The sequence below is a fragment of the Calonectris borealis genome, chromosome 8 (assembly GCF_964195595.1).
Source record: "Calonectris borealis chromosome 8, bCalBor7.hap1.2, whole genome shotgun sequence".
In the NCBI taxonomy this organism is placed as follows: domain Eukaryota; kingdom Metazoa; phylum Chordata; class Aves; order Procellariiformes; family Procellariidae; genus Calonectris; species Calonectris borealis.
Window position 1 is genome coordinate 6,275,822 of NC_134319.1, and position 18,163 is coordinate 6,293,984.

The window sequence follows — 18,163 nt, forward strand, 5'->3', positions numbered from 1 at the left end:
CAGCAGGGGGAGGTCGGGGCAGCGCCGTGCCAGGCCTTGCACGGAGATGTTTATGATCTGAGATATGGCAGAGATTAGGAGCTTATAGGGGGGAGCTGCTGGCCAGCGCCCGCGGGAGAGGGCCAGGCAGCTCCTTCTGCTTATAAACTCCCTTCTGGGGAGTTTGGGTGGCAAAGCGCCTTTCTAGGGCAGAGAGGGAGAAAACACCCTGGGTGCCTGGAAAAGACCCTGTGCTCATTTCTGGTACCCCACAGCCTCATCTTACCCCGAGCATGGCATCACTGTTGCTTGATCAGAGTTAAGCTCTGCAAAACCCTTGCTCGGAGTTAAGCGCATGGGGGCTTTTCTAGCAAAGGCGAGGGCTTGGCTGCCGCCGCGGGGCCGCGTTAAACCTGCTGTGCCCAGGGCTCTGCGTGCCCAGGGGGCTCATTCCCTTCCCGGCAGGCAGCAAGCCTTTCAGAAACCTCGATGCCCTCAGCAAATCCCTGGCTACGTGACCCAGGAGAGCCTGGGAGGGGGCTCTCAGCAGGCCTGTGGCTGAGGGCAGACGTCCCCTGGGGTGTGACGGATGAGTGGCACTTCCACTGTCACCTGTGCTGCATTTCGGTGGCTTTCCCGGAGCATCTCCGGGAGAAGCAGGTTGGCAGCAAGGTCTTTGCAAGGGTCCTAGCCCCATCCTCTGCAGCTCCGTGCTGCCGCCAAAGCAGGTTGGGGGGGTAAGCGGGGAAACACCCCCCGGAGGCACTCACGTCATTAGTGCTGGGGGCAATTAGCGATGGCATCGAAGCCTTTGAGGCTCTGGGCTTCGGCATCTGCCTGCAACCGCTCTCCATGTCCTCAGCAGCTTTGCTCAGACTTAGGGAAACAAGGTTTGGGGTTGACTTTTTTTTGCTTTTTCAGTGCCCCCGAGGCAGTTTGGGGTTTATGGCTCACAATGAACAGGGACAAGGGGCAGCCCCCGGGGTCTGCACCAGCCCACGCTGTCCCTGCCGTGGTGGCAATGCCTCCGGGCAGTCCCCAAAAGCCATTTGAGTGGAGCACTTACTGACACCCCCCTTCCTGCGACTCACAGTCCTCCTCAAAGGACCCCCGCGTCCTCCCGAGCCCCAGGCAGCAGCTCTCGGGGTGGGTGACCCTGAGCAGCCCCGTCCCCCTCCTCGCTGCGGGCGCGGGACCCCCACCCCACGCTCGCCGGTCGGGCAGCTACACAGCGAACCCTGGAGCAGACACTCACCCAGGGCACATAGAGATATTTTTTCCTTTTAATGCACTTTTATTGCCAGTACTTCCACAGCCCCACGGGGTGGGATTTCAGCCCAGCAGGAGCAGGGGCTGTGTTCCAGCCCTGCCCGGGAAGAGGAGCAGCACCCGGCAGCTGCGGGTGGGGGTCGGCACCCTCCCCACATCACTGCCCCCTCTCTCCCTTTGCTGCCTTGAAGGGAACCAGTTTCCCCCATAAAGAAATAGTAAAAAAAAAAAAACCCAAAAATCTGTTTTAGGAAGACTTCGGATCATATAAAGATTCAAGTAGCGTTAAGTGAACTAGAAAACCAAGTCCTGTACATCAGCTTATAAAATTTCTAAATAAAAAAAAAGGAAGAAGAAGAAGAAAAGACATGACACGTCAGGGCAAGGGGCGAGGCGGTGCTGTCATGCCCCTCCACCCCAGCCCCTGGCACCTCGCTCGAGCCAAAGCCCCCCAGGGAGGCAGGGTCCGGGTATCACCATCCCATGTCCCCTTCCACCGCGGAGGTGCCCCCTCATCTGTCTGTCCGTCTGTCAGCAGGGGTGCCGCAGCTCTAGAGGTCCTGCAGCCGCATGATCAGGTCCTCCTTGTTCTTCAGCAGGAACTTCTCGCAGGCTTCGAAGGTGGCGCAGAAGTTGGAGGACAGTCCCGCCACGTTGGTGGTGACGTAGTTGAGGTACCCCGGCGTAGCCTGGTTGTAGTAAGCCACCTGCGAGGCACAGGAGATGGTTAGTAGGGGGGCGTGGGGATGGGGGAGCCTCCCCGATGGGGTGCGAGCGGCACGGCCCCACGGCACGGCCGCAGCATCCCACCTTGCTCGCCTCCTCCGACTCCGGCCAAATGCAGAAACCGGAGCAGAGCGTCTCCCCCCGCGTGAAGCCAGCTCTGGCGGGGTGGGTGGGCAGCGTCACCGACCGAAAGGCCACCACGTAGGGGTCCCTGGGGAGGAGAGAGCCCGGTGAGCCGGCGCAGCCCGGCCGGCAGGGAGCAGGGGGTCGGGGCCGGGGCCGGTTACCCCTTGCTGCAGGGTTTCCGTCGGGACGCCAGGATGACGAAGTCCTGCGGCTTGTTCTCGCGGCTGAGCGTCTGGCTCACCACGTGGTAGATCATGTCGTCGTCATCTACTTGCTGGACGAGCTCGGCGCTCCTGCGAGGCAGGAGGGGACCGGTCAGAGAAACCCCGCTGTGGCCCCCAAGTCTGGCAGCTTCCACTTTTACAGCCCACCACTGTACTCAAAATATTTTGGGGGACCCAAAATAGATATTTTCTGCTGCAAAGCGCAGCCATCAGCCCAAGCGGAGCTGGGACAGGGACACACGGTGAAAGGTCTCTAGGAGCAATCATGGCTCTGGGGCAACACACTTGCTCCCAGGAAAGCCCAAAGGGGTGTTCAGTGATGAGCCTTAAATTTTGGGATGTGATTTTTGGAAGGGGTCGGGCGCCCCCGGGAAGCCCCGCAGCACTCACGCGTAGTGGCTGTCCCACTCGTGCCGGCGCCGCAGGTCGGAGAGCAGGGAGAAGGCTTGGCCGGCGGTGATGCGGACTGACATCTCGATGCGGAAGGAGAGGAACTTGTCCTCCTCCAGCGTGTACATCCGCACCTCGGGGAGCACAGGGCACGGGCTGGGACGCGTTCAGCCACCACCGAGCCCCCGGGTTGCCCACGCTTCGGCGGCCAGAAGCCGCTCAGGGGGACGGGGCAGGGTTTAATACCTTTTCCTTTTCTCTGGCGAGCGTCCAGTTGGCTTTGGCTACGAGCGTCTTCAGCGCAGAGACGTTGTTGTAGCTCAGATAAACCTGGGGAGGGGCAGCACGTCAGGGGCGGGAGGGGGGGGCAGGAGGCACCGACCCCCGCGGGGCAGCACCCTACCTTGTTGCTTTGGTCCCAGGGCACGGAGAGCGGCACCTCGGTCTGTTTGCAGGAGATGACGTATTTTCTGCAGGAAAGGAACGGTTTCCCTTATGGTGGGACACAAACCACCCGCAGACTGTCCCTGTACCCCAGCGCCAATCCCCCTCTCCTCCTTCCTCCATCCCCGCGTCCCACTTGCTTTTTCCACTCACCGGTCCAGTCGAATTTTTTTCCTAGCGCTGGCTTCTCTGTACCTCCTCTCTCCATCCTGATAAATGGGAAAAGCACATTAGGGTAATAGGAAAAGGAGTTTAAAAACCCTCCACGTGTCTTTTTGGGAGCGGGCAAAACATTCAGCAGGGAAGGGCTGGAAGGCGAAGCCCCTGCGCTCGCCGGCAGTGGTGGTTAGTGATTAACCGTGAGCTATTCTGGCATTGCCACCGCGCTGTGGTCAAGTGACGGGCACTGGCACGTTAGGAAAAAACCCTCGCTGCGGTTGCAGAGCTGCAAACAGCCACGGAAACACAAATCACGTCCCCTAGCACGTGCAAACGTCCCCTCCCAGAGAAACAAAACCCCCCAAAAGGCAGCTTGTTTCGAAGAAAGCGCTAGCGCGGTGTTTTAAAGCAGGCGGAGAGGAGGTTTCAGGGAGCCCAGCTCCGGCCGCGAGATGCTGTCCTGCAGGGTGGGAGAGGAGTTTTAAGGCATCAAAAAAATCAGGGAGGTGGGCACGGGTCAGCCAAGGGGAAGGCGACGCCATCACTCGCTCACGCTACGATGTACCCCGAGACGCGCGGGTGTTTGCTTCACCGCCGTGCTCGCGTGACAGATTTTCTTAAATATTTGGATCCGAGCAAATTATGGATTAGGATGCTTTGAAAGGTAAAAACAACCTCAGAGGTTTGCATTCTTTTCCTTAAATTATAGAAAAGATGAGCTCGAACTTGCAGGCAATATTCTGTTACGCCTTGCATGGCTAATACGTCTCCACCTCCGCACGGGCAAGTGGCTTATTTTATTATTAGTTATAGCGAGCAATCAATTTAATTCACTTGCTATCGAGCAATTTGATTTCCATCATCGTAAAACTGCATTTGCTTTGCCGTGAATCCAAGCGCCTTTCAGGGCTAAGCGGGATTCCCAGGGGTCCCCTGCCACCGCGGCGGGGAGAAGCCAGCCCTGCCCGTCCTTACCCCCGGCTCGGGTGCCACCATCGGCAGGGTGCGGGGCCGGCCCTCCTGGTCCAGCACCACGAAGGTCATGAAGGCGCTGTTGATGTGCCTTCGGCTGACGGACATCTCCTGGCCGTACGCCTCGGCGCAGACCCCCACCTCCATGCTGGGGGGGAGAGGGGAGAGAAGGAGGGGTGAGGGTGCGGAGAGCTGCCAGGAGGGTGGGATGGGGACCCCCCCCCGCTGCTGCCGCCGGCACCCACCTGTTTTTGAAGGCGTTGTTGACAATGGCTTTGAGCACCAGGCGGTCCCCAACTTGCGATGGTCCCCGAAAGTGGAACATCTCGATGGCCCGCAGTGTGGGGTGGGCATGGCACAGCCGGCTGCGGGGGCAGGCGTTACCCCCCGGCTGTGGCACCCTGGCACCCCACGCACCTTCCTCGACCCAGCCAGAGCCAAGGAGACCCCAAAAAATATCACCCCTGGATTTTAGCTGCCCAAACCAGCCATGAGAGGGGACAATAAGCAGACTGTGGTGGGTGTGAACCCTTCCCTGGGGTCCTCCAGCACCATGCACCCGTGGGACTCCCTGTACGGCATCACCCAAGGGTGATGGGCTCAGGACCATCCCTTTGGAGGGTCCCTACAACCCGGCTGTGGCCTGACCCAGCCGGACGCTGCCCTGGCTGTGTGTCCCCTCCAGGCACGCTGTCCCCCACCTCCAAGTCCCTGTCGGGTCACCTGGCTGCGATGGTGGCCACGTTCTCCATCCAGGCCATGATCTGCCCACCGAAGGTGTTGCCCTGATGGTTGGCGTGTGGGGGCAGCACCAGCTCTACGCTCTCCACCCGCGTCTTCGCCGCCGGCACCGCCACGCTGCCGTCCCGCGTCTCCAGCTCTGCCGCGGGGGGAGAACGGGGTTCAGCGTGCTGGCCGGCTGGTGGGACCCCAACTCCCAGCACCCCACCAGCCCCTGCCTCCTCTCCCCATGGCCACCCTCCCACTGCATCAGCCCCCCACACCTCCTGGCTTGGGGGTCTGGGATGGTGGGACTGATCCCTATCCCTCCACAGCCAGGGCATTCCCAAACCTCCATGGCGATCACCACTTCCCCCCTAGCATCCCACCGAGGAAGGAGGATGTCACCGGTGGGTGTCGGGGCTATTTTGGGGCTAGAAGCCCAGGCTGCGGGACACGGTACCGGTTTCACGGGGGCTGCGGGTGAGGAGGTCCTTGAGGGTGTCCTTGTTGACCAGGCGCATGCGGCGGCGCTCGGCGGCGATGCTGTGCTCGATCTTCTCCTCCTCCGTCTGCGGGGTCAGCGGCTTCAGCTTCACCTGCAAAGGGGACACGGGCAGGGTGCAGTCCCGCTGTGGGAGAAGGCAGGGCTCCTTCGGGCGCCGGCACGCGCTCCTACAGCACCGTACGTCCCACCACGCGTGTTAGAGCCAGATGCGCTCCCGCTGGGTTACGTTATAGCTGCCAGAGGGCAAATGGCTCCTACAACTGGGTGGGGATCCCCTGGGAGGCGGCGTACAGCAGGGACGGGCACCGATGCTAAGGAGCCGTCCCGCGGCACCGGCGGGGAGGTACGTCCCTCCCCTCCCCGGGCACAGAGGAGGGGACGGCAGCAGGGGGCAGGTGCCCTCCATGCTCAGAGAGGGGCTGAGGCACCCCACAAGGGACCACCGACCCCATCGTGTGCAGATAGCCACGAAACGACGGCACGTGCCGTGATGGAAAGCCGGGCCCAGCCCAGCTCGTCTCTCCCCAGAGAGGCCATTTCCTCGCTGCCTCTGCGCAGGGGCCGACCGGGCCCCCACAGCCGCCGGCCGCCGCTCACCTTGCTGCCGGAGGGTCCCTGCGCCACGAAGGTGGCGTACGCCTTGCAGATGCTGCAGTGCTTCCCGCTGCACAGGTCCTCGTAGCTCACCTGGATGCCCACCTGGGAGAGGGCACAGCACCCCTGAGAGCCGGCTCTGCTCCCCGGGCACCCACATCCCACCGAGCACGGCAGGAGGGGACCGACACGTGGGATTAAAGCTGGAAACCATGGGAGGATTTGGGTATTTTTGTGTTTGGCCGCGGTGAACGGGCACGCACGGCTGGTGGGGATGGGCACCCAGCGAGCGGGGCAGGGGCAGGGGCGGGGGGTGATGGCAGGGGGCGGCACACCAACCTCCATGCTGGAGTTAAAGGCTCGATTCACTTTGGCTTTGATGTTGACAACTTGCCCGACGCTGAAAGAGGAGAAAACGCGCGGGGGTTACTGGGGGACGACAGCCCGTGGTTATCCAGCACAGGCGCCGGCGCCGAGCGGCTCCCCACCGACGTGCCACGGCGTTACGGGTCACTGCCCGCTGCGGTAGCGGCTGCCTGGGACAGCGGGGACATGCCGGGATGGCCACCCCCAAGACGTGGGAGCCCATGGGTGTCCAGCCTGGCGGTGAGATGTCACCCCTGAGCATCTGCGTGCAAACAGGTTCCCGGGTCTGGGGTGCTGCCGGGACACCTGAGGGGTGCAGAGGTGCCCGAGGCTTGCTCGGCACCCCCAGCCACGCGGGCACGCATGCTCTGCCAGAGCAAACGGCTCCTCCAGCCTCGCATGCGCTGTCTTGCACAACGGGGGCACCCATGGGGCCTCCCCAGGGGCCCTCGGCCGGCAGCAGCAGCAGCCCCAAAGCTGCAGGCACCTTGACTGCTCCCGTCCCTCCTCCTCTCCAGGGCCTCCCAGCAACGGGCACCTTGGGATGCTGGGAGACGGCAGGAGGCAGGATCCAGCCAGGGGCATTTTGCACCATCTCTCACATGAAACATCTGCTGGCAGCAAACTGCTGCTCGCAGAGTCCAGGAGCTCTCCTCTGGGCCGTCAGTAGGCTTCAGAGTAAACACACACAGCTTCAGCTCTGCAGCCTAACCCTCTCCAGACTGGTACTGACCAAATGAGCAAATGCAGCTTATTGACGACACCGACAGCAAACAGAGTCTTTACCAAATGCGTTATTAAATCAGGAATATTCCTCATCCCCTAAAAGAGACCAATGCTAAGAAACCCAGTGGAAAAATAAACCCTATAACCACCACCGCAGGTTTGCACCGTAGAGGGCTCAAAACCACAAGCGAGGAAGAGTCAGCGTGTGCTTCAGCACCGTAACTTCCCCCTTGCGCCTACGCATGACTTCTGGCTTCAAACGACCGTAATCACCTTGGCTGCTCGACACGCTTTGCACGTTGGCTCTGGCTGGAGCAGGGGTGGCATAAGGCTGGCACGGTGCCTCCGGCCATCCCGCGGCACGGACCCTGGGACCAGCAGCAACCCCACGCCCGCCGCAGCATGCCGAAACGTTAGCGGGGTTACGTGAGCAGCCTCCGTGCACCTCCCGGGCCGGGCCGTGTCAGTGGGGTTAATGATCCCAACTCACGGCAGCGCTGCATTAGGCCGGCTGCTCTAGGGCTGCAAATGTCCGTACCAGACACCGCTCTTCCCGTCCCGCTGCCCAGGAGGGTTTAAATACAGCTGGCTGGTGCGAAAAGAAAAAGCAAGATGGGGGGAGAGGGTTAGAGATGAAGGAAGCGGTGGTACGGTGAGGCTGGAGCACGGATGCTCCGGCTGGGTTTGCAGCAAGGGGGGGTGCAAGGGCAGGGGCCCGGGCAGGCACGTGGACAGCCCCGGCTGTCTATATTACAGCCCCCAAAATGCTTTATCCTCTCTCTCCTTATCAAACGGCACAAGCCGGTGGCCATAAAAGCCACATGAACCCACGTGAAATCCTCCCCGGAGGCTGCCACTTCCCCACGGCAGGGCTGAGGGATGGGGAGCATCCCATGCCCAGCTGGTGAGTTTTTAAGTCAGTGATGTTTTGGGGTCTCCTCTGCGCCCCCCCCCAGCACCCACAGCCGTTCCCTGCCCAAGGGGGGCTCTCCCTCGCGGTGAGAGGGTGGCAGAAAGCACAAACAGCCGGGCAAGGAGGAGAGCAGACGGCAAACGCCATCCAAAGCTCCTCAAACAGCTCTGCGGGGAATCCCTGCCAGGCCCCTCGCTCGGAGCATGAAGCTGGACCGCAGCAAGCGGGATCTGAGCCAGGAGCAGCACAAATTCCCTGACCCCCTGGAGCGGTGCCCGGCTCACCCCCGAGGAGGGGCGAATGCCTTGCAGGGCTTGATTTAATGCTCTGGAACCGGGGCTCGGGTCTGTCCTCCCACTGCTGAAACCCACGGGGAAAAGCTTCCCGGGCAAAGCTGCCCCAGGAGCTGGAGCCATGCGGGGTTGGGCACGGCTCCCGCTGAGCCCGCTCGGTGCAGGGCATTGAGCCTGAAGGTGCCACCCGACGGGCACCCCAGCCCCCGCCAGTGGCTTGCCGACCCACCAGCACGGCGGCATCTGATGTCAGATGAGAAAGTGGGAGTTTAACGTTTCCTGGGGATGACGGTGAAACCCAAGAGCGAGTCGGACTTCCCGGCACCAAACAAATCAGTCGACAGCCTGGGACCCCAGCGCCAGCCCTGGGCACCCACAGCTGGTCTCTGTCCTCAGTGGGCAGACCTGCACCGTGGGGAGCTGCTAGGCAGCATGGATCCTATACGGTACGGCTTTCTCGGCCGGCCCAGCCTTCAGCCAGTGGGTCCCCAGGGCACCCCAAAAACCCCTCTGCCGGCACGCGGGCACCTCTGCCATGGGGCCCCGTGAGCACCTTCGTAAGTGCACCAAAACCCTGCGGCAAAACACCCACCGAGCCCCCTGAGATGGTGCCCAGGGGGTGAGCAGAGGGCACCCCCTTGCAGGGAGGGTTTGGGGGCCCTGAGGGGTGAGTGAAGGCGGGTGGCAGCACCTGGGCTTACCGGGGGTGGCAAGGGAGGGGGCCGCCTTGGGCAGGTAAGACCCGTGCCCGGTGGGAATGCTTATGTTGTCCCCTGCAACGTGGCTGTCCAGGGGCTGTGGGCATCGGGGTGGGCACCTCTGCTGGGACGGTGCCCAAGGGGATGCCAGGACAAGCTTGGGAGGGGATTTTGGCTGGGCAAAGCTCAGCCTGGTGCATCTCACAATGCGATGCTCAAGGAGGTCCCGCTCCCCCTGGCACCCGGTGGGTGGGTGAGCTCCGCCGCATGCCAGCCACCCACGCGGCTGCTACAGAGGCACGATTTGCAAGATTTAAGTTTTCCAGAGCACTAAGTGAGAGTTGTTTCTTGAACAAAACCAGGGAGGAGCTGGGGTTGGAGGAAATACCGGGAAGCCAACCCAGCAGGAGCTCCCCGAGCGACCAGACAGCAGATAAATCAGAGCAGACAGTCGGTCCGCAGCCCCGCGGCGGAGCCGGAGCCTCAATCCCTGGCTGCCCTGCGAGCCTGGCACTGCCACCGCATCTCCTCCCCTCCCAAACACGCCGCTCCCTGTCCCGACTCCAGCCCCAACCATCCACGTTGCACCCGGCAGACGGGAAAAACCCCATCCGCCATCCCTGCGCATGCCCCGCTGGAGAGCGGAATATTTACCTAATGGTATGCTCAAAATAGATATCATCCATGGAAGCCGTGACGCACGGGCAGCCGGCGTGTCTCTCGGCTGGAAAGGAAAAAAAACTACCTCAGCTACCTGCAGCAACACGCCGAGCGTGCGAGGGGCCACGCACGCTCCTCTGCCCCGCAGCCGCTGCCTTGGGGCTGGTGAAACCCCGGCTGGCGACCCTTTCCCCGCTGGTGCCCGCCTGCCGCGTTTGCAGGGGACGAGAGCGGGGTTTGGGGTTTCTCCACCCCGTAGCAGCGTGGGTTCGCAGATGTTTTAAGGGTTTGGAGGGTGGGTTGTAACTAGGAGGCACGCTGCCCTGCTGTTTGCCTTCCCTCGACGCTTTCAGCCGCTGCGGGAATGCAGCGATATCATCTCGCCGTACGCAGCAAATATTTTAAAGCCGTCTTGCCGTTCTGGCTTTCTCTGGGAACCTCAAACTGCAGAATTGCCCTGGGCAGCTCATCAAACTGCAATATTGCACCCGATTTCTTTTCCCCGGGCTTGGCGACCCACGGTGTGCTTGGCAGGGTGAGCTTCTCGCCGAGCTCTCCGGCCGCTGCCGGGGTGCCAGGGACGTCACCAGCCCGGCCTCGCCATGCCCTGCGCACCAGGCAAGGAAAAGGACAGCGTTTGGGAAGAAGCAAGCGTCGATTTTGATGTGTCCCTGAGCAAGCGCGCGTGCTGCAGCGCATGTCTCCTCCCCCTCTCATCCTGCTCTCGTTCGCTCTCTAATTACTCAGCAAAATGGCATGACGCCGGTCCTCAGCTGGCGTCAGCTCCGAGGGACGGCGCTGGACCACCGGGCACGCTGCCGATGAGCCAGTTCCTGGGGATGCCGCCAGGTCCCTTCCCTCCCGGCCCGGTGGGACGATGGTTTCGGTGGGAGAGGGTGGCTTACCGGAGAGGCAGGCGGCCGTATCGATCCACTTGAGCAGCTGGCCGGTGCTGAGCTCGCCGCGGTGGTTGGTGTGGCAGGGCAGCACCAGCTGGCTCATCTGCACCTCGGTGGGGTTGCGGGCGGGCGAGGGGCTCGCCATGGCCCCTGGCACCTCCTCCCGCTCCCCTGGCTCCCAGGCACGCGGTGGAGAGGTCGAGCCCTGCGGGGGACGAAAGCTTCGTTTACCCAAATGGGAGGAAAATCCCCCGAGAAAACGGTGACCCAAGCAGCCCCCCCCTCCCCAGGCAGAGCCAGCGGGACCCCCAGCCCTGCACGGCCCTGGGCACCACCAAAACCCACCCGGCCCTTGCCAAAGGGCCGGCAGCCAAAAGGAAAAAGTCCCTCTAAAAAGTGCTCTGTGGGTGATGGCTGCAGGTTTCCAGGCCATTTACCACCCAACCCCGCTGCGTCCTCCCGAAAACTGCGCAAAACCCTCTCCCAAAGTCAATCAATTCTTTGGGAAGGAATTTTGCTCCCCCGACAGCTTCATTTTTAGGGTGCCGCAGCAAAAGGTGGTTTTGCATTCCCGGGGCTTGTACCCAGGGCTGGGCAGGCAGCGATGCTCCACACCTTCCACCAACACCCCCCTTTGCCGAGGGAAACACCGAAAGCGGTTTTTCCTGCCTGGTGCAAGCAGAGGGGAGGGAAAGCATCCTCGGTTTGGGGTTGTTGGTGCAGTTAAACCCAGTCCTTATGGGCTTCGCGGTTTGCGGGGCACCGAGCCGCTCCTGCCTGCCGCCCCGGTAGTGGGCTGGGAGAGAGGGGCTGGTATCGCGATTGTGCCGATAAAAAAATTAGAGCTGATTAGATGTCAAGGGAGCTGCGTTACACAAGGGGTGAAGTCGGTTAGCCCGGTGAGTAATTGAGGAGACACGAGGAGCCGTCTGGGCTTCGTTACAGCCCTTCCTTCCGCTTTCTGCTCCCGCTGTGGCTCCCGTCTACAGCGCTTGTTGCAAGAGCCCCGTGTCAGCAGCTTCTTTGCCCTTTGGTTTGCCCGGCTTCTTTTAAAGATGGGTTTATGCTGAAAATGAAGCTTTCCCACTATCTTGGGCTCACCGCCTCTCGGAATAGCATTTTGCTCTAGCAGGTCTAACCTCTGTTTCCATAGCTACTGGTACACGACATCCCAGGAACGGCACAAACCTCGGCTTAGCAGAGACGGCGGCGAACGTGGCAAGCCAAGCCTACGGCAAAGAGCCCCCCCATCCCACGGCGAGACGGACCCCCGGTCGCCGGAGCCCCTCCAACAGGCTCTGAACCCCTTTGTGAACCTCCCGGGCTGTTTTCCAGCATGCCGAGGTGCCTACACGAGTACCACGGAGCTATTTCGGGAAGCCGGCAGGCTCTGGGGCACGAGCCAGCAATGCAAAGAGCTCCAAAGCCGCCGCTGCAAAGCGAGCAGCCAGCCTGGCCGGAGCTCCCGACGTTCATTTTCCCGGCGCTTGCCGTTTCTAAATTTTAGGGAAAAAGCCGGCACCCCGTGGGAACAGCCCTGATCCCACGGTAGCCAGCAAGAGGCTGGGGATGCTGATGGGGAACGCGTGGGGAGCGGATGCAGCTGGAGCCGGTGCGGGGCTGGGAGCGGCTCCCGGCACGGGGTGGCATCTGCCTGGCACAGCCTCGGTTAGTAGCCACCGGCACAACAGGGAGCCCCGGGGTTAGTTGCACGGCACGGGGGGTACCTTGAGGCCATTGCAACAGAAGCTCAAGATTTCTTCAGGGTCTACAATATTCTCCTTGACCATTTTTAAGAGACACCTGGAAAGGAGAAGAGTGGCTGCGGTTACAGCAGGACCGGGATGGAGGACGCCTGTGGCTGTCCCCCGGCAGGGACGAGGTGGGTGCTGCAGGGCCCCCATCTGCCACAGCCACCTGCAGGGTGGGTTGTCACACCCTGTCCCCGTGCCCCACGCTGATGTCCCTCCCCACGCCACCGGCCCCTCGCCAGCACCTATCGGGGGGGCTGCCGGAGCCGAACAGAGAAGGGCAGACCCGGGGCCAGTGCCTGCCATTCCTCGGGGGTCAGGTCCGGCGCTCCCCAGCTGTGATGGAAAAGCTTCCAGTTATTTTGGGGTGCTGGACCGAGCCCAGGATGCGGTGCTGTGGCCATCCCTCGGTTGGTGACACTGTGTCAATACTTTCCATGTTGCTACATGTGACAGAGGGCTGTGTCTTGAAGCTCTCCCGGCCGGCGCGGTGACACTGCCACAGTCACAAGACAGCCGGGAGCATATTTTTGGCAGCGGGCAGGACTCACGCTGCACGCGGGTGGTACCGGGGGCAGCAAATGGGAAGCGCCCGTCGCCGGCAACGCCGCTGCGCCCTGCGCTGGCCCCTCTGCCTGTGGAGCCCTGGCATCCACCAAGGGCATCCTGTGCCCTTGGGTGCCCGCGGGCTCCCCGGCCACATGCATTGCCACCGGGTCCTGGCTGGACACGGTGGTGGCATTGCAAGGAAAGGCAGCGTGGGAGCTGCAGCAAAAACAAGTGGAAGAAGCTTTATATTTACAGTTTGCTTTTCAACACAACACCGACGGGCCCTTGGTGTGCCCTCAGCTGTCCCAGCAAACATCCCACTCCCAGGTGGGTCCAGCCAGGCTGCCGGAGGCGGCAACTCCTTCCCCAAGGCGTGGGACCGACCGATTTTGGCACAGGGTCAAAAAAGTGAAAGCTGCAGATTTGCCTCTTGCACCATCAGCCCTTTGCGGGAACCGGCATCGGGGCATCGCACGGCACGCACCCGTTGTGCTCGGTGGGAAAGGAGGGTGCTCAGAGCACCGAGGGACGCAAGCGGCACCCCCGAGCCTTTCAAAGCCTCCCACTCCTGCCTCAGTGGCACCGGGCTTTGCTTTCCCCAGCCCCACGACTTCTCCAGGCTTCCTATTGAGGCTTGGGAGCTTGCTTACGGCTCACCCACCCCTGCAAGAGCCCGGTGCAAGAATTACTCTCCTGTTTAACAAGCTGGGTTTGCTCCCTGGGTTTGCTTTATTGCAGGCACAAGACGGTGGCAGTGACCGGGGGTGGCCCCGTCACACACCACGGCCGCAGCAGCCAGCGCCGGAGGGCACGTGGCTGGGGTCGTACGTCGGAAACCCAAACCTGCTCCTGGCTCTGCAATCGTGTCACCTTGTCCCCCGGGTTGGGTTAGCAGGAGGGGGGGGGGGGGAAAAGCCGTCTGGTTTGCATCCACCCCCCTCCCCGTTATTTCCGAGGTGGCGCCAGCCCACGCTCCCACCCCGCAGCACAGGGCTCTGCCCGGGGAAGGGGAGCACCGCAGCCACGCGTCGCAAACGCACTCCAGAGACCCGGAACCATTCAGCTGGTGGGTATTTATAGAGTGTTCGGTTATCGAAACTAAGCGAGCAAGTGTCTGTCCTCATTAAAATCTTCAGCCTCACTCAACTGTCACAATTTTTTAAGCTGTTGACTGATGCAGCCCTTGGGTCACCATGGCAACGGGATGCAGTACCCAGGCGATGATGCTCTTACTCTGTCACCCCTCGAGTGACCCACTTCTACCCAAAAAAAAAAAAAAAAAAAAGTTTGCATTAGGAAAAAAAAACCTTCGGAGCCCGCAGAGCAAACCGGGGGGGCGGCACAGAGGGGGAGACACCCCAACGGCTCCGCAAATATGGGGGAGAAGGACCTCATGGTACCCCACTTCTCTCCCATATCCCAGCAGGGGGGTGTCCCACAGCGCAAAAGCACCCACGAGCTCCAGGGATGGTCTCTGCTGCCGAATTGGGTGCTTGGAAAATCACTGGGGGACCATCAGCCCGGGGGGGATGCTCCATCGCAAAACCCTCTCGGGTCCCACAGCCCCCGGGATGCTGCCGGGCAGGGATACAGAGAATCCTTGAGCCCGCTGTTTGCTTCAGCCACCCCCAAGCAGCGGATGGGAGGGAAGGGCGAGGGTGAAGCCGGGGCGGGGGTCCCGGGTGCTGGGCTGCGGGGGACCTCTGGGCAGAACGGGGCAACCCCACGCCTCGAGCCCCCCCCGCCTGCCCTCCAGAGCTCTCCCACCACCGCTTCCCGAACCTCTAATCCCTGTTTTTCCTCACCTGGTTCTGGTCTCCTACCTGCACCCCAGCCCCTCGGCGCGTCCTTACCCCTTTCTGGGAATATTTAAAGAAAAAGGGGGGATTGGTGGGGGGGGAGGAAAGTGGCGACAATGAAGTTCTCATGGGGGATTATTGGTGTATAATTGAGCAATATCCATGGTAACAAGCAAATCTGCACGCGTTAAAAAATTAACCTGACCTACTTTGGGAAATTCTGCCATCTCGGCAGGGCAGCGGGGGCTCTCCTTCCCCCGAGACCCGGCCCACCAGTCCCACTGCCGGCAGCGGCAAAGCTGGTGCTCCTGGGGACAGGACGGGCAGGTCTTGTGCAAGGGGAGATGTCCCCTCCGGCGGGACCCCCACCAGTGAGCGGCGGCGACGATGTCCAGCCCAGCTCAGCTCCATCACCCCCCGCCCGCGGGGATGGAGCGGGGTCCCTGGGACAAGAACCACAGCACTTGCTTGGGTGCTGGGTACGGGGTGCTGGCTCCTTTGCGGGGCCATCGGGATGGTGGCTCTGCTGGGATGAGAGGGACCGAATCACCGGGTCACGGCACAGTAAGGAGACGTGGCAGGTCCCTGTGGCAGGTCTCAGCAGGACCCCAGGAGGGCGGCCAGCCAGGGCGCCCCGTGAGTAGTATTTTTGGGACCGCACGTCATGCTTTCCCTAGGGTTTCATGGAGCAAAGCAAGGCATGGGGCCAGGAAAGTGCAAACCGAGGGCCAAAGGCAGCAGGGGGCTATGAGGACGGTCCCCTTCGCAAGGCCAGAAACCTTCGCTTGGGGCGAGCGCCGCGGGGACCCCTCCGGCCCCCTGGCATCCCTCTCCACCGCTCAGCTCAACGCCGGGCGAAGCACCGCCAGCCCTGGCTGTGCCCGCAGCCCCAGCCCATCCACGCTCCTGTCCGGGCGCTCTCTGCGGCTCCCGGGAGGCTCCCGGGAAGGTTGGCACTGGTTTGCCGGCACGGGGGCAAAGTCCCCCCAGGGAGTGTCCCGGGGGACAAAGGTCCCCTGGCACTGCTGCCTCCAGCCCAGGGGGAGAGCGAAGCCCCATGTCACCCCGTTACAGCTGCAAACACCACCAGGGCCAAAACTCACAAGCGTGGAGACACCCAACAGCATCGCCCAGCCCAGGCATCTTTGCCCTCCCACCCATGGCTTCCCCAGGGAGGAGACTGCCATAGCATCAAGACCACCACGGTTGAGACCACCACAGTCAAGCCCACCAAGTTGGAGACCACCATAGTGGAGATCGCCGCAGTCGAGACCACCACGGTGGAGACCACCACAGCGGAGACCATGATGGTGCAGTGGTCTCCACCCTGGTGGTCTTGATGGTGGTGGTCTCAACCGTGGTGATGACCACCTGGGTGGAGACCACCAAGGTGGACACCATGGTGGTGCAGTGGTCTCCACGCAGGTGGTCTCAACCGTGGTGGTCACCACGGTCGAGACCACCTCAGTCAAGACCACTAGGGTGGAGACCACCAGGGTGGAGACCACAACAGCATCGTGCCACCCACTCTATCTGGCCACCCACACTGCCCCAGCCAGCCCTGGCGCATCCCTCTGCCCTCCCCACGACATCGGCATTCCCGCCAGCCCTGTGCCCACGCTTCCCAAATACCTTCCCCTGCTTTTAAGTGAAAAAAGGCCGATTCAAGCCGAACCCCCCCGGCACCCCTCCCGGCACACCCAGAAACCCCTGGGAGGGGGTTGATGTTGCCGGCTCTCGACCACGATGGAGCTGCGGCACGGCTCGCTGCGAACCCCAAGGGCAAGAGGGCATCACCCGGGCTAGCGGGGGGGGCACAAGGGGCTTTCACCCCACATCCTCCCCCGGCAGAGCCGCCCAGCGCCGACGCACGCCGGGACAAGCCACCGCTCCACCGCCGGGCGTGGAAATCTCCGCAGCAGCGCCGGACGCTGGCTCCTGCTCACCCAGCCCCGGGGTGTCCCCCCCTTGTCCCCATCGTCCCCAGCCCCCCCCCCCGGCCCTCACCTCAGCCAGAAGAAGCTGAGCATTTGCGGGCGGCGGCGAGGCGACGGCTGGCTCGGAGGAGAAGCGTCCGGACACCTGCGTGCGAGGCCGGCACCGGGCGCAGGCGTCGAGGCCAGGGCTGGCGCAGGGCCCTGGGACGGGGCCAGCGCACACCCCCTGCTTCCTTAAATATAGTCATGCATAACTTTTCTTAAGGTAGCGCTTGGCAAATCTGCTCTTGCCTGGAAAATGGCCGGCGCTCCGGAGGTTTGCTCTAGATGCTCGGCGGCAGAGATGGGGAGCGCGGCGGGAGGCACCGGCACGCTGCCAACAGCTCTGCGGAGCAGGGTGCTGCCGGTTTCCTTCCATCTCTCCCCAGCGAGCAGCCCCTGAGATGGGGTCCTGAGTCCCCTCCCCAGCCCCACGCGTCACCCCCGCTTCTCCCCCCATCACCCCAGCGAGGGACACGGGGGTGCCCGGCTGCTCCCCCAGCCCGCTCGGTACCGGCAGCACCGCATCGGCACCGGGCTCCTCCCACCCCAATTAAATCTCCCTGAAAATATTTGGTTTTTCCCTGGAGCCGCAGGCGCTGATGCCGGGCTTATCCGCCGGGAAAGCCTCCGCAAATTTCTCGGGAGCCCCTCCAACTCACGCAGCGGCTCCCTGGCCCTGCTGCCTTTGAAGCACCTCTAACAGGGCTTCTTTTTTTTTTATTACAAGGAACTAAAACGCACATTGCCGTGTCACCGCATCAACGATACAGCCGACTGGGTTTTTTTGGGGGGAGATGTTGTTCTATTTGTATTTGATTTACGCGCTTTTATAAGCGAATCTCGGTAATCGACGTACAGGGGTTTGATCAAAGCTCCTCGCGGGCACAGGCAGCACGAGCGTTGCCATTGGAAAGCCAGCGGTGAAATAATTAAACAAATTCAACGGGAAATAAGACCTCACTTTTTTTGGTAAATAAGAATAACGTAGCACTGGAACAGAGCAAATGCTTGCAGCGGGCACTGAGCATCAGTATCAGACGCTGTGGGATGCAGCGGGTGCTGCCCCTGCAGTGCTGGGGCCTCAGCAACCCAAATTTTAGGTTGGACTTGGGAAATGCTCATCCGAACCCTAGAGCCGGGTCAGCTCGGTACCTCTGCGAAGGCTGGGCCAGGCAGGGATGGAGCTGGTGGCCCAGCCCGGGGCGATGCTTGCCCACCGAGGGTTAGGAGCCTTTGGGGGATGGAGGGGGCAGCGCTGCACTGGTGATTGATCCGAGCGCGGCGATGGCGATTCCCTCCGGAAGAAGATCGTTGTCCCGCTTCGATCGAGGACTTTAACCCCGCCGAGCGTTAGCTGCTCAGCTGCTGGTATAAAATCTGCAATTCTTCATCGGCTTTCTGTGAGCGGAGGGGGGGGCG

At 62.0% G+C, this 18,163-nt stretch overlaps 1 protein-coding gene across 3 annotated transcripts; it reads right to left on the reverse strand.

Moving 5' to 3' along the window:
• Window positions 1-108: 108 nt before the first annotated feature.
• On the reverse strand, window positions 109-17,059 carry ACOT11 (acyl-CoA thioesterase 11). 3 transcript variants are annotated; one of them, XM_075155703.1, is made up of 17 exons: window positions 12,394-12,465; window positions 10,673-10,871; window positions 9,762-9,831; window positions 7,742-7,792; window positions 6,451-6,511; window positions 6,115-6,216; window positions 5,473-5,608; window positions 5,013-5,169; window positions 4,535-4,654; window positions 4,293-4,437; window positions 3,312-3,367; window positions 3,118-3,184; window positions 2,961-3,044; window positions 2,715-2,848; window positions 2,262-2,393; window positions 2,059-2,185; window positions 109-1,955 (listed from the first exon to the last, which is right to left on the reverse strand). In XM_075155703.1, exons 1-17 carry the CDS (start codon window positions 12,454-12,456, stop codon window positions 1,800-1,802), a joined length of 1,860 nt encoding a protein of 619 aa, XP_075011804.1. In that variant the 5' UTR covers window positions 12,457-12,465; the 3' UTR covers window positions 109-1,799. The 3 variants fall into 3 exon arrangements, with proteins under 3 accessions (XP_075011804.1, XP_075011806.1, XP_075011805.1); XM_075155705.1 differs by lacking the exons at window positions 7,742-7,792; window positions 12,394-12,465 and adding an exon at window positions 16,773-17,059; XM_075155704.1 differs by lacking the exon at window positions 7,742-7,792.
• Between the last annotated feature and the right edge of the window lie 1,104 nt (window positions 17,060-18,163).